Source organism: Labeo rohita, chromosome 5, assembly GCF_022985175.1.
Source record: "Labeo rohita strain BAU-BD-2019 chromosome 5, IGBB_LRoh.1.0, whole genome shotgun sequence".
Classification (NCBI taxonomy): domain Eukaryota; kingdom Metazoa; phylum Chordata; class Actinopteri; order Cypriniformes; family Cyprinidae; genus Labeo; species Labeo rohita.
Window position 1 is genome coordinate 16,238,934 of NC_066873.1, and position 16,262 is coordinate 16,255,195.

At 34.7% G+C, this 16,262-nt stretch overlaps 1 protein-coding gene across 1 annotated transcript in view; it reads left to right on the top strand.

Moving 5' to 3' along the window:
* Nucleotides 1-16,262, top strand: part of kiaa0825 (KIAA0825 ortholog) — a 163,408-nt gene that overhangs the window by 37,973 nt on the left and 109,173 nt on the right. The window contains exons 8-10 of the mRNA XM_051110077.1: nucleotides 7,188-7,453; nucleotides 9,544-9,694; nucleotides 15,683-15,873. Coding sequence (XP_050966034.1) covers nucleotides 7,188-7,453; nucleotides 9,544-9,694; nucleotides 15,683-15,873 — 608 coding nt within the window. The remainder of the gene's footprint in view (nucleotides 1-7,187; nucleotides 7,454-9,543; nucleotides 9,695-15,682; nucleotides 15,874-16,262) is intronic.

Genomic DNA, 16,262 nt, shown 5'->3' on the forward strand with positions numbered 1-16,262 from the left:
CCTTCTCTTTTGAAATACTCCACTGGTTCACAGTGACATGACATGTCTGCTCGTCCTGAGCAGGCACCGTGGCTCCAGGAGCCTCTCTGGTCCTGTGGGTTTGCTCTATGGCCCAGTGTTTTGCCTCATTTTATCCCTCATCACGGAGGTTCCCGTCTGAGACAAGCTCCACTCGCTGCAGCTCAGGCAGATTGATGAGCCATCACAGCCCCAAAGGACAGCCTCAGAGCTGGGATAGGATGCAGGTGTTTCGGTCCCTGCATGCCCCCTGCACCAGCCCCTTTTTTTTCTTGTTAAAAACATAAGGTTTTTAAGCTGTATTTCCAGATAAAACTAAAGCAAAGTTTACATTTTATTACTTTATTTCATTTATTCAGCAAGGATGCATTAAATTGATTAAAGATGGCAGTAAATTACACTAAAGACTAAAACTTGTTTCTGTTTCAAATAAATCCCTCTTTGCAATTCATTCCTTTTCACCCCTACAATATTAAAGGGACAGTTCAACCAAAAATAAAAATTCTGTCATTAATTACTCACCCTCATGTCGTTCCAAGTCCATAAGACCTTCATTAATCTTCAAAACACAAATTAAGATATTTTTGATGAAATCCGAGAGCTTTCTGACCCTGCATAGACAGCAATGCAACTACCACGTTCAAGGTAGTTCAGGGTAGTAAGTCATCGATAAAACCTGTTTTAAACCTTTATCCAACATCAAAAAATACACTTTTGAGCAACATGGCCCCTGCTCATGAAATTTCTGATTTCCATACCTTTTCATTGACGCCGCTACATGCGGCTGACACCCCTGGAACCACATCACTAACAAGTGTCAAAATTTGTTCACACTCAAGACCTGTACAACACATTTACGTGTAGGTCAGTGCTTCAGAATGAGCAGCTCTCATCTCAAAGGTTAGCATGTGCATTTATTTGCATTCTCTGCTGCTCTGAGTGTCTCAAAATCCCTTCTTTTTGACACATGTCACCGCGGCCCATAAGTAGGCAGCGTTATTCTAGCCCAGGCCCGACTTAGCCAGAACATAGTCAGTCCAGATGCATTACGAAGATCAATATTTCACCCATTCATATTCATACATTCATGCTTTGTTTCGAACTCTCGGAGTCGGCGGACCTCCCGTCTGCATAATATTTCAGCGAACCATTTATCAACCTGAAACCGCCATCCAGCTATTGACCACCTCACTTTGACGATCGTCCTTAACCCTGTGTGAGGAGAAGGATTTAGCACTGTTCAAAGGTGCAAGACGACTGCTGCAGAGTTGAGCTCTTAAATGTTTTAAAGCTTTGCTGAGAAATAACCTTGCAGTGGCTGTCCTATTGGAATCCATATCTTTGATCTGCTCTAGTTAAGGGTTCTCCGAACCGGAGCAGCAGGCTTTAGAAAGCCATAAATCTCACCGACACCTCTCGGGTCCTCATCACCTTGGATTGGGGTGAATCTTTGCATTCTCGCCCACATCTCTCTCACACTTCCCGCTAAGCTTATAACAACAACACTCAGCCTGTTATCGACTCGCTGTCCAATCGGGCCGATTGTTTCGAGACCCGTTCAGCCTGTAGGGGCTTCTGTTTTGGCGAGGACTCTCAGCATGCTTTTGAGATATCAAAAGCAGCACTGGTAAAAAATAATGCGACAGTTATCGCATTAGTTCCAAATCTTGATGGGACATTAATGCAAACACAGTTGCTTTGACTCAAGTGATGTGAAGAGGCAGGAGAAATCAAAATATGAATATGTCAAAATGTTTGTTTTAGTCCTTGCAGTGGAGGGTATTAGACCTGCTGCTGACTATTATGATCATATCAATATTAATTAGAAAAAAGAAAGGAAAACCACTTACTTAAAATTATTAGGTTGTCCAAATTGACGTATAACATTAATTTTACCAGTAATTATAATTTTATAGGTAGTATAATAATAAACTATAATTTTCTTTTATGTTACATTTTATATTATGAATATAATTAATATTATATATTCATTTTATGGCAAAACTGTCCTGTTGATTTAGGGGATAAAATAAAATAAATATTTTACAGTTTTTTTATTTTTTATTTGCTCAATTACCTGATAAACTGATTACCTGTAATATTACTTCATTTATAATTACAACAGTATTTTTTTTTCAATATTTTAAAAGTATTTAGTTATAATTTGTTATTTTGATTTTGTTTTTTATAATAGCTACTAAAATGTATAAATGAAATAAAATAAAATAAATATTTTACAGATTTTTTAAACTGTTCAGTTACCCGATAAACGGATTACCTGCAATATTACTTAATTTATAATTACACCCGTATTTATTTATTTATTTTTTTAAATATTTTAAAAGTGTTTAGTTTTAGCCATAGTTAATATAAATGTTAGCTATAGTTATATTGTATTTTTCAGAAAGAAAGAAAGACGTGATCATATTATTATAGTTAATATAAAAATAAAAATAAACTATAATAATTTATTTTGGAATGTGTTTTATTTTTAATTTTTTATTATTTTATTTTATTTATTTATTTAATTTTATTCTGTGCTATCAAAGGTTAATTAACTATCACAGGTTAGTTAATTAAGTAGTTAAATGAAAGTACTAACTAAAAAGAAAGGAAAGCAAGAAAGAAAGAAAGAAAAAGAAAGAAAAAGAAAGCAAAAAAACAGGTGATCATATTGTTACAGTTAATATAAAATAAACTATAATATTTTATTTTGGAGTAGTTTTACATTTTTTATTATTCGTTGTATTCTGTGCTATCAAAGGTTGTATTGTGAACAGTGACATTTTACTGTTGATTTACAGGATAAATAAAATAAAATAATAATAAAATAAAAATAAAATTATAAATTATAAATTAAATTAAATTAAATTTACATTTTACAGTTTTTTTTATTTGCTCACTTACCTGATAAACTGATTACCTGCAATATTACTTAATTTATAAATACAACAGTATTTTTTTATATTTTAAAAGTATTTAATTTTAACGATAGTTTATTATTATATTTTTTTAATATTAGCTACTAAATTGTACTAACTGAAAGAAAGAAAGAAAGAAAGGAAAAGAAAGAAAGAGAAAGAAAGAAAAAATGTGATCATATTATTATAGTTAATATAAAAATAAAGTATAATAATTTATTTTGGAATGTGTTTTATTTATTTTTTATTATTTTTATTTAATTTGATTTAATTGTCCCCTATCAAAGGTTGTATTGTGAACGGTGAAATTTTACTGCTTCTTTAATTATGGTATGATGATAACCCTATCGTGCTGCATCTATTGTGCCTGAACAATGTGAAACAGCAGGCTGCGTAACAAAGTTTCTGAAGTTTAGTAAAGAAATATGAAGTCACCTTTTTTCACTTGCCTGTCCGTGCTTGATTGATAGACCTGCTATTGGGAAAGTTTCCATTTAACATGTGCCGTTTTTTTCGTGCATGTTCGCAGAGGCCTTGGGACACGGTAACTCCCTGTGGAAGGGGGAAAGGGTGGAGTGAAGGGAGATATATGCAATGCACACGTATATTTTACTACTCTCGAATCGGCCGGCATCGTAACTCATTTCTATAGGTATATAAATTCGACAGTGAACCCAGCACATGCGTCTGGCTCTTCAGCATGCCCAGATTCGCTGCCGTTACTGCTAATCTGCATTGAACACGTGTGGCTGGAAGGAGGAATGGAGAAAGGGAGGAATGGAAGTGCTAGATGGGGATAGATCCACAATGATGTCTTCATTTGTCAAGGGTTGGAGAAATATGGGTGGAGGAAGTTTGGTGTATGTTCTGTTCCAGGGCTGCCTCTTTTTGGCAATAACCCTTAGGGGTCTTCCTTTCAAGCTGCGTGCCTCCTGAGGCAATGTAAGGCAGATGTAACGGGCACACACACTTTCGTAATCATTTTGAAGAGAAAATACCAGTGCTGATTCCCTGTTTCCTCCAGGACAAATGTGGAAAAATGAGATAAGTGTTGCTTCTCTCTTCAGGCGCCACAGGAGGGGAACTGCAGGTATTTGAATCAGAAAATGGCCCTGAACGTCTCACACAGTCATATCGCCATGGATGATTCGGTTATTCTACTACAATAAATGCTAGTCGCTTCACATATGGTAGAGCTGTGTGAGCTGCTGAAATGCAATTTCGGGCTTCAAAAAGGGAAGTTTGAGTGTTGTATGATAAAGAATTTCTTAGTGCGTAGCATTGAATGCTTCTTGTCGATTTAAGCTGGACAGGATGGAGTACCTGAAAGTTATTTCACAATAACTATCTGCAAATAATTCTACCAAATGGTTGTGATAGTCTAGTGTGTGGATAACAGTATAGTTGCACCATACATGTTCTTTACCTTTAAAAGTATATTCATCAGTGTTGAAGATGAAGCCTGGCAGGTTGTTTATGTGCTCCAATGTTATGTCATGTTGTTTTTCAAGCCAGCCGCTCCCTTCCAAATGTTATTTGATAAAATTAAATAAAATTCAATTAAATAAAATATAAAATAATAGTTATGCTTAGTTGTCTTTAAAGGCTTAGTTCACCTAAAATTGAAAATTCTGCAATTAATTACTCATCCTAATGTCGCTCCACATCCGTAAGACCTTTGTTCATCTTTGGAACACAAATTAAGATATTTTTGATGAAATCTGAGAATAGACAGCAACGCAACTAGCACATTCAAGGCCCAGAAAGGTAGTAAGGACATTGTTAAAATAGTCCATGTGACATCAGTGGTTCAATCTTAAAAGGATAGTTTACCCAAAATGAAAATTTGATGTTTATCTGCTTACCCCCAGGGCATCCAAGATGTAGGCGACTTTGTTTCTTCAGTAGAACACAAACAAAGATTTTTAACTCAAATCGTTGCAGCCTGAGAGTCAAAAAAACATACACAGACAAAACCAAATTAAACCCTGCGGCTCGTGACGATATTGAGGTGTTAAGACACAAAACAATCGGTCTGTGCAAGAAACTGAACAGTATTTAAATAATTTTTTACCTCTGAGCCACTGCAATGTCCAACTGTCCTGAGCGCGTTCACAACAGCCGGCGCGTGACGTGTCAACATGCTCTGGCATACAGTCATGGCCAAAAATATCAGCACCCTTGCAATTCTGTCAGAAAATGACACTTCTCTCAAAAAATTGTTCCAATTGCAAATTTTTTGTTATTTACGTGCTTATTGTTTTTGTTTGCAAAGAAGAAGAAAAGTCAAACTTGATAAAATTTCACACAGAACTGTGGACTGGACAAAATTATTGGGACCTTGTCAAAATTGTAAGAAATAATTGCTTTTCAAGCATGTGATGCTCCTGTAATTTGTATTTGGACACACTTGTGGCAAGTAACAGGTGAGGGCAAAATAGTAATCACACTTGCAACTACTTAAAATGGAGAAAAGTTGACTCAGCCTTTGTGTTGTGTGTCACACTGAGCATGGAGAAAAGAAAGAAGTGTAAAGAGTTGTCTGTGGAAAAACATGGACAATCTCAAGGCTACAAGTCCATCTCCAGAGATCTTCATTTTCCTGTGTCCACTGTGCGCAATATCATCAAGAGGTTTACAGCCCATGGCACTGTAGCTAACCTCCCTAGATGTGGACAGAAGAGCAAAATTAATGAAAAATTGCAACGTAAGATTATTCGAACGGTGGATAAAGAACCCTGATTAACTTCCAAGCAAATTCAAGCTGATCTGCAGACACAGGCTACAACACTGTCAGCTCACACTATCCGTCGAAAAGGGATGCTATGGTAGGAGACCCTGGAGGACACCACTGCTGACACAAAGGCATAAAAAAGTAAGACTGGAGTTTGCCAAAACATATGTGACAAAACCACAATCCTTCTGGGAGAACGTACTGTGGACAGATGAGACAAAAGTAGAGCTTTTTGGTAAAGGACATCATGCCACTGTTTACAGAAAAAGAAATGAGGCCTTCGAAGAAGCGAACACAGTCCCTACAGTCAAACATGGTGGAGGTTCAAAGATGTTTTGGGTTGCTTTGCTGCTTCTGCCACTGGATGCCTCGACTGTGTGAATGGTATCATGAAATCTGATAAGTACCAAAGAATTTTGCGGCGCAACATGGCCAGTGTCAGAAAGCTGCGTCTCCACTGGAGGTCATGGGTCTTCCAGCAGGACAATGACCCGAAACACACTTCAGAAAGCACTCAGAAATGGTTACAAACAAAGCTCTGGAGAATTCTGAAATGGCCAGCAATGAGTCCAGATCTGAATCTTATAGAACACCTGTGGAGAGATCTCAAAATTCCAGTAGAGACTTGTAAGAAACTCATTCATGGTTACAGGAAGCGACTGATTTAAGTTATTTTTTCCAAAGAGGGTGCTACCAAATATTAAGTTAGGGTGCCAAAAAATTTTGTTCAGTGCATTTTTTTGGGTTCTGTGTGGAATTGTATCAGATTTGACTTTTCTTCTCTGTTTTTTTTGTGTTGTTCCAATGCAAAAAAAGAAAAAAAAAACATGTGAGTACCAAAACATTTGCAACTGAAGGGTTGGCAGTATTTTTGGCCATGACTGTATATACAAGAGAAAGCAACCATCATTTCAGTCAATCAGGCTCAAGAGTTGGGAGTCGGTCAAAAGTTCTACTGAAGAAACAAAGTCACCTACATCTTGGATCCCCTGGGGGTAAGCAGATAAACATCAGATTTTAATTTTTGGGTGAACTATCCCTTTAAGAGAGCTGCGAGAATAATTTATGTGTGCAAAGAAAACAAAAATAACAACTTTATTCACCAATTTGGTACTCTTGTCAACGCATGTCAAAGGTGGAAGAGAAGAAATAGTTGAATAAAGTAGTTATTTTGTTTTCTTCTTGCAAGAAGTATTCTCGTAGCTTCATGAAATTAACGTTGAACCACTGATTTCACATGGACTACTTTAACGATGTCCTTACTACCTTTATGTCAGTTGCTTTGTTGTCTATGCAGGGTCTCAGAAATTTATGTTCCAAAGATGAACAAAGGTCTTACAGGTTTAGAACAACATGAGGGTGAGTAATTAATGACAGATTCTAATTTTTGGGTGAGCCATCCCTTTAATACTGTGAGGGGGCAAAGGAATTAATTAAAAAGTGAGGCACACATTATGGCACAAGTATTGATTCTCTATCATCAGAGAAACTTGACATATTTACTTTATTTCCAGTTCTGTGCAGATGTTGTGGAGCAGATGGATGCTTTTCTCCCTTTGGCTGTGGCATTTAGAGAGGACAGCCTGCTGCCCGTGTGCTCCAGTTACGTGGAGGTGTGTGGCCGTGTGACCTCCTTCCTACTGACCAGACTAGAAGAGAGGGCAGGTGAGGTGCCGGCCTCTGCTCCCTTCAAGAACCTGCTCATTCTGATGGCCAGCAGTGCATACATCCACCAGACGCTCATGCACTATCAAAGCCAGCTCAAAGACTCCACACGCATGTAAGATATACCTATTCTATAAAGTACCAAACTCCTGTTTGTGCATTATAGAACATACAATGTTCTATTCTATTCTATTTTATTCTATTCTATTCTCTAAGATCAAATTTCTTTCTTTCTTTCTTTCTTTCTTTCTTTCTTTCTTTCTTTCTTTCTTTCTTAACACTTGCACTGTCTATTCTGTTCTATTCTGTAAGGTCAGTTTTCTTTCTTCTGTTCTATTCTATTCTATTCTATTCTATTCTATTCTATTCTATTCTTTAAGATCAAATTTCTTTCTTTCTATCTTTCTTTCTAACACTTGCACTGTTCTATTCTAATTCTATTCTATTCTATTCTATTCTATTCTATTCTTTTAGATCAAATTTCTTTCTTTCTATCTTTCTTTCTAACACTTGCACTGTCTATTCTATTCTATTCTCTAAGGTCAATTTTCTTTCTTTCTTCTGTTCTAATCTATTCTATCCTACTCTATTCTATTCTATTCTATTCTCTAAGATCACATTTCTTTCTTTCTTTCTTTCTTTCTTTCTTTCTTTCTTATTTCTTTTTTCTTGCAATCTCTGTTCTGTTCTATTTTATTCTATTCTGTTCTATTCTCTAAGGTCACATTTCTATCTATCTATCTATCTATCTATCTATCTATCTATCTATCTATCTATCTTTCTTTCTTTCTTTCTTTCTTTCTTAACACTTGCTCTCTATATTTTATTCTATTCTATTCTCTAAGGTCAAATTTCTTTCTTTCTTTTTTATTTCTTCTTTCTTGCAATCTCTGTTCTGTTCTATTTTATTCTATTCTGTTCTATTCTCTAAGGTCACATTTCTATCTATCTTTCTTTCTTTCTTTCTTTCTTAACACTTGCTCTCTATATTTTATTCTATTCTATTCTCTAAAATCAAATTTCTTTTTTTCTTTATTTCTTATCACTTCCACTTTCTATTCTATTCTATTCTATTCTCTAAGATCAAACTTCTTTTTTTTCCTTTTTCTTAACACTTGCACTCTCTAATCTATTCTATTCTATTTCTTTTTTCTTTCTTTCATAACACTTTCTATTCTAGTCTATTCTATTCTATTCTTTTCTATTCTATTCTATTCTCTAAGGTCAAATTTATTTCTTTTTTCTTTTTTAACAGTTGCACTCTCTATTCTATTCTTTTATTCTATTTGTTTCCTTTTTATCTCGTTCTCTTTTCGATTTCTATTCTTTCAACTTGTTTTCTTTTTATTTATTAAAAAAAAGAAAATTGACCCTCTAACACTAGAGTTCTAATGTATACAATAATAAAAATAACAAAAATAAGATAACAAAAACATATTAGCCAGAATCTTGATGTGAATGTTGTACACAGAATCTTCATTGTATGTTGCACAATTTCGGCATAAACACTTATTAATGTGTGGCCTAAGTGCATTCAGCAATAATTCAAAATCTGCTTTTGTTCAAAAGTACTTTATTTCCACTTTTTTCTGTAGTGGATGTATTGTAAGGAATGACAATGAAGCCTGATCCTCTATGCTGGGGTAGCCCTGATTTCATAAATAACTCCAAATCTCTCCTTGGATGATAAAAATTGAATATAAAACGGCATATAAAAAATCTCAGCTTGGGTTTGACCTGTGCATTTGTACATAAAATGAAAAGTGTTTGGAGAGGGTGAGCATTGCTAAAGTTCACCGATTTATAGTACACTTTGTCAAGTCCAGGTTTCCCCAGCCAGGCAGCCTGTCAGATGGATGCCAGATTTACTAAAACGCTGTAATTGGATTGTAAAGAACCAGAGTGAGGCGTATGTGAGCTGGTGTGCGCTGACAGAGCTATTCGCCTATGTATATGTAAGGTTATAGCCAAGAATGAGCGACAGAAAGAGAGAGACATAAAGGAGTGTTGGACTGTATGTGTGGCCTTGTACTTGAAGAGAGGGAGTGAGAAAATATTAGGAGAGGAAGTAGGAGGTGTTGGATGATTGACAGGTAATAATAGGAGCCATTTGCTGATATTAATCACTTAGTGGCTCTTTGACCTGTAAACTACACTGCTTTTGCCTTAAACCAGGCGTTGTGTCTTTGATGTCTCCAACCCCAGGCCTCTAACTCTGCTGCCCATTCAGAGAAGCCAGGATGTGCTGTCAGCCCTGCACGATCACCTGACCAGCTACTGCGTCCATGTGTGTGCCACTAGTATACTACAGGATGCCGAGAGCCACTACTGGAGTGACCCCAACCCGTTTTATGAGGTACAGATGGCTGTAGCTTTTCTGGCAATATTTCAATAACAGTTTGTGTTACGTGTAAGCCTACCGAAGGCATTTCTGTAGGGTTGGGTTAGGATATTGGAAGACAAAACATCCTGTATCTGTAAACTGTGCTCAAGGACAAAGCTGTGGTTAAATCACACTGCATATTCACATTCAAATCATAAGTGTATCTGTATTGAAATGCTCTGACATTGGTTAATAAATGATAAATTGTGTTATTGTATTCTTAAGTAGGCTCTCTCTTAAATTCTTGGATTTGCATGCTGCTGTTGCACGTTGTCCTTGACTATTTAGTTGACTTCTCTCAGGCTGTCATAAAAGGAGTCAGGTGTGTACATCCAGCCTCAGTGCTGCCATACTAAAGAGCATTTTTTTATGAGCACATTCAAAACATGATTTAAAATGCTTGAGGATGTTGCACACAGTCGTAACCAATCACAAATATGCCGGTCTCAGCCAACCTGACAAATTTAATAGAACCAGTATGTGTTCACATAAAATCCTCCTGTCTTTCCTTTCTTTTTTATGTTTTAATACTCATTAGGGCTGGACAGTGTATTGAATATTCACTTATATTTGTAATGTCGTTCTTTAGCAATATACAGTTTAGCATTGTAAATGTTGAAATGCTTTTAAATGTTTTATTATTTTATTTTATTTTATTTTTACTGTTTTGTTCTGTTCGTGGGTCTAACTGTTTTGTTGACTAGTAGAAGACAAATGATTATTTAGGAAAGCTTGTTAAAAATTATTTGTTTTATTTTTTTTTTGTTTTGTTGTTGTTTTTGTTTGTTTGTTTCTTTGTTTGTTTTGTTTTGTTTTGTTTGTGGTTCTATCGGTTTTGTTGACCAATAGAAGACAAATGATTATTTACAAAATGTGTTTTGTTTTGTTGACGAGTAGAAGAAAAATTATTATTTAGGAAAGCATGTTTAAAAAAGGTTTTATTTTGTTCCTTTTTGTTTTGTTTTGTTTTTTGTTTGTTTTGTTTGTGATTCTGACTATTTTGTTGACCAGTAGAAGACAAATTATTATTTAGGAAAGTGTGTTTAAAAGGTTTTTTTTTTTTTTGATAATTCTGCTTTGTTGACCAGTAGAAGGCAAAGTATTATTTAGGACAGCTTGTTTTGTGTTGTGTTGTGTTGTGTTGTGTTTTGTTTTTTGTTTTGTTTTGTTTGTGGTTCTATCTGTTTTGTTGACCAGCAGAAGACAAATTATTATTTAGGAACGCTTGTTTAAAAAAAAATGTTGTTTTGTTTTGTTTTTTGTTTGTTTTGCTTGTGATTCTGACTGTTTTGTTGACCAGTAGAAGACAAATTATTATTTAGGAAAGCGTGTTTAAAAAGGTTTTTTTTTTTTTTGTAATTCTGCTTTGTTGACCAGTAGAAGGCAAAGTATTATTTAAGACAGCTTGTTTTGTTGTGTGTTGTGTTGTGTTGTGTTGTGTTGTGTTGTGTTGTGTTGTGTTGTGTTGTGTTGTGTTGTGTGTTGTGTTGTGTGTTGTGTTTTGTTTTGTTTGTGGTTCTATCTGTTTTGTTGACCAGCAGAAGACAAATTATTATTTAGGAACGCTTGTTTAAAAAAAATGCTGTTTTGTTTTGTTTTTGTTTTTGTTTGTTTTGTTTGTGTTGTTGTTTTGTGTTGTGTTTTGTTGACCAGCAGAAGACAAATTATTATTTAGGAAAGCTTGTTTAAAAATAGTTTTGTTTTGTTTTGTTTTTTCTTTGTTTGTTTTGTTTGTGGTTCTGACTGTTTTGTTGACCAGTAGAAGACAAATTATTATTTAGGAAAGTCTGTTTAAAAAAAGTTTTGTTTTGTTTTTTGTTTTTGTTTGTTTGTTTTGTTTCTGTTTTTGTTTGTTTTGTTTGTGGTTCTGACTGTTTTGTTGACCAGTAGAAGACAAATTAATATTTAGGAAAGCTTGTTTTGTTTTGTTTTGTTTTGTTTGTTTGTTTTGGGTAATAATGGGTAAATAATGAAATTTGTGCATATAACAAAAATATTCTGTTCATTTAGTAAAAATGGTTGATCCTTGATTATTTTTAACTAAATTTGTACTTTTTGCTGGAAGCATTTAATTTAATTTAGCTGCATTTGTTGATAAAGAATTGAATAAAGAATTAAATATTGTTAATTAAAATAAAATCATTTTCAGATCTAATAAGAAGCTTTGATATTAAATGTCATAAGGATATTAATCGGAAAAATGATCTCCTAGCTATAAAGTTTTGTTTTGTTTTTTTTTTTTTTTTGAAAAGCATTCTCATTATGACCTTCCTCTAGTCTTTTCAGTGCCCTGAGGCAGCATTAGACTTAACCATCTGTGTGTTGAAGACTCTAGCCTTAACCTTACCTCCATTAAGATATCCTTGCACACATAAGTGCTCTCACAGATGCATACGCACATATCCGCCCGTTGCGGGGCGGTGGGGCAGACTGGCCTGCTGCGTGCAGGTGTGCGGCTGGCTCTGTGAGTCTGTGCCTCTGTTGACCTGTATCCCCTCTTCCCCCACCTCTCTTTTGCCTTCTTCCATTCACCCCTCCATTTCACTTCCTCCTGAGCAAATGCCAAAGGGCCGAGCGCTTCCAGAGGCCCAGTCGCTAGCACTAAATCCCTGGGTCCGGACGTGTGGTCATGGCCCTGTGTGTCTCTTTCTATGGCTGACTTAGCCGTGCCTCACTGGTGGACCACGTCCCAGCTCTCATTAGGAGATGTAGTACATGGTTGTTAATAATCTCTCTTTGGTCACACTGTGAACTCCTAATGCCGCTTCCTCTTTGCCTGAAAGTAATTAGCCTCTTAGGAAACCAGAGTCCTTCGTCCTTTTTATCATTTTCGCCTTTTCTGAATTGTGTTTCTAATTCTTGCTTCTCTGTTTGAGCTGTTTAGCATGTACAGTATCACAAAATACTAAAGCATTTTAGCAATATGAGTGTGATCCTTTAGATCCGTCATCTTATTCTTGGTTCTCTGTAAAAAAAGAATATTGTGTCATAACTTTGTTTATATATAAGTGCAGAAATAACTTTTTTTTTAAAGCAAAGGTTTCCAAACTTGGGCCCAGTGAATGGAAGCCTGTTTCCAGCACTGAATAAAAAATAAACAAAGAAATTTGCCACTTTTTATCACTCAGTTCTGACTTTTTTCTCAGAATTGTGAAATATAAACTTGCAATTCTGAGACATGAAGTCAGAATAGCGAGAAAAAGGCAGAATTGCAGTATATAAACTCGCAATTATAAGAAATAAAGTCCGAATTGCAAGATATAAACGTACAGTTCTGGCGTTTTTTCTCAGAATTGCGAGATACAAACTCACAATTGCGATTTATAAAGTCCAGGTCTGATGGGAAAAAAGACAGATATTTTCTCAGAATTGAGAAATTGTGAGAGTTTCTCACAATTCTGACTTAATAACTCACAATTATGTATTAGAATTGTGTGATATAAACTTGCAATTGTGAATTATAAAGCCAGAATTGCAAGATATTAACTTTATAGACTTTATAACTTGCAATTCCACGTTTAAATCATGCAATTCTGACTTTATACTCGCAATTGTGAGTTTATATCTCACAATTCTGACTTAATAACTCACAGTTATGTATTAGAATTGTGTGATATACACTTGCAGTTAGTCAGAATTTCGAGATATAAATTTTATATACTTTATAACTCGCAGTTATGAGTTTATATCTCACAGTCCTGAGGGAAAAAGTCAGAATTGTGAGAAGTGAACTTGCAATTACAAGAAAAAAGTCTGAATTGCGTAATAAAAGTTTTTTTTATTCAGTGGCGGAAACAGCCTTCTATACCAAGGAGGCTTTGGAAGCTGCTGGGAAATTTCAAATGTAAAATGTAAACTATTTCTTAAATATTTACTGAATATGTTTAGCATATAGTAATCATTTTTAAAATATATACTGCGTTACTCTTTCATGGTGTTTTTAAAAGACATAAATTTACACAAAAAAAATATATATTTATTTTACACAAATTTAATTTACACAAATGTATTACATTTTTTATTTATTTAAATTCTTTATCTTTAGGAGAATATTATCGATACCTTTTTTTCTTTAGAAGTGTACGATACGCATGGCTGGACAAAACAAAGTTTTTGTATCTCAAAAAACTTTTTTTTTTTTTTCAATTGCAAGTTCATATCTCTCAATTCTGAGAAAAAAGAATAGTGAATAGTGAAATGTAAACTTGCAGTTGTGAGAAAAAATGGCAGAATTGTGAGACAAAAAGTTATAAGTACAGTTCTGAGGGGATAAAAGACTGAAAAAAAAGACTATTGACTTTATTTCTTAGTATTGCGTGATATAAACTTGCAGTTGCGAATTATAAAGTCAGAATTGCGAGATATAAACTTTATAGATTTATAACTTGCAGTTGTGAGTTTATATCACACAATTCTTGGTTTATTTTGCAATTTTGAGTTTATATCTCACAGTTCTAAGAAAAAAAGTCAGAATTTCAAGTTTGTATCACAGTTCTAAGGAAAAAAGTCTAAAAAGTGAGATGTAAACTCAAAAAATGGCAGAATTATGAGATAAAAAGTTATAAAGTCCAGTTTTGAGGGGGAAAAAAATAATAATTTCTTAGAATGGCGAGTTTATATCTCACAGTTCTGACTTAACTCGCAATTTTGACTTTATTTCTTAGAATTGTGTGATATAAACTTTCAACTGCGAATTATAAAGTCAGAATGGCGAGATATAAACTTTATAGACTTTATAACTCTCAATTGCAAGTTTATATCACACAATTCTGGATTTATACTTGCAATTTTGAGTTTATATCACAATTCTGAGACAAAAAAGCCAGAATTGCAAAAAGTGAACTTTCAATTGTGAGAAAAAAAGTCAGAATTGTGTGATAAAAGGTCACATTTACCTTTTGTTTTTTTCCCCCATTTTTTATTCAATGGCTTCCATCTTAATTTGTTTAAAAGCCAAAACATGTACTTTTTATAATATCACACTTAATATTTTCTTAATGGGCATAGCTGCCTTCATTTCATATTTGGAAGAGGGTCTCTTGGCATAATCATATTTCAGTGCCTTTGGCATCATCAACAACTTTGAAAACCTCTGTTTTAAAGTGAAACAAACCAGCTAATAGCACAAAACATCACATAATTCATCAAATCTGTTGTTTATGCTTGCTCATGTTTATGCTGTTTTTCCTAGGCCAAAAATGATATCACTTCCTGGAGGATAATGTCAACTGGCTTTTGTTTTTAAAGGGATACTGCAAAAGACTAACAGGATGGAAAATGAAGTTGAGGTCACAGGAAAAACCTATAAAATCAGATTAAAACAATATTTCAAAGAAATACTTGTTTTGTTTGATCTATTGTGAACAGATTAAAGACAAATTGCAGAAACATCTGGAGTATTTCTTAATAATTTGACAGTTTTGGATGTTAAAAGGTAGATATGATATGTTGCTGATAAAAATAGCAACATCTGCCTTAACTTGAAAAATTAAATGATTTTTTAAAAAAAAAAAAACACCTAATTGTGATATTGTGCAGTAGAACAGAAATACGCAATGTGATTTCCATTTTAAAATCATGAGTTATTACGATATTCCATCCAATATGTTAAGTCACACGTGATAAGACTTGAAATGTACTGCATAACAGCAATGACCCGGTCATTTCTGTCTCTGCCATCTTGACTCAGTGTGCATGTATGTCTGGGTAATGTTCAGAGGAGCAGTGATTGAATATCCAGATTAAAACTTCAAAGTATCCATGCGGTCTCTCTCTCTCTCTGTGCTAATGAGGGGTCCAGGTGCAGTGTGCAGGTGGCATGACCATGAGGGTCTAGAGAAAGATTGTCTGGAAAGACCTTCTGTCTTTTCCTTTCTGTTCTTTTTGGTATTTATTTGCCATATAATCATATCTTTACCACGCTGTCTTTGTTTCATTTTTGTCTCCTTCACTTTTTTTCAGGGTGAAAGGTGTTCTTTCTCCATCCAAATGTGGAATTATTTTCTCACAGGCCTGCGCAGTGACCTTTGGGGCGCAGTTGCCCCCACACAGGCCCGGCAGACCTTGGCCCAGGTGCTGTGTGAGACCCTGGAGGTCTTAGTTCAGAGGTACTCAAGAGCACGACCCTCCTACAAAAGACTCCCCCAGATCAGGTACTAGACATGAAAATAGTTTGAAAATCTGCTGTTGCTATGTTTGAAATTGTGTGGGCTAGGAATGTAAAATTTACAATTTCTTCATGATTCCATTCATAATTTCGTTCTATTCTATTCTATTCTATTCTATACAATATTTTTGGCTTTTCTTCTGTGTGTGCATTTGTATGTATGCATGTATGTATGTATGTATGTATCTATTTCTTTCTATCTATCTATCATAATCTATCATCTGTCTATCTATTTATCTATCTATCTATCATCTGTCTATCTATCTATCATTGTTCTATCTATCTATCTATCATTGTTCTATCTATCTATCTATCTATCTATCTATCATCTATCCATTTATCTATCATCGTTCTATCTATCTATCTATCTATCTA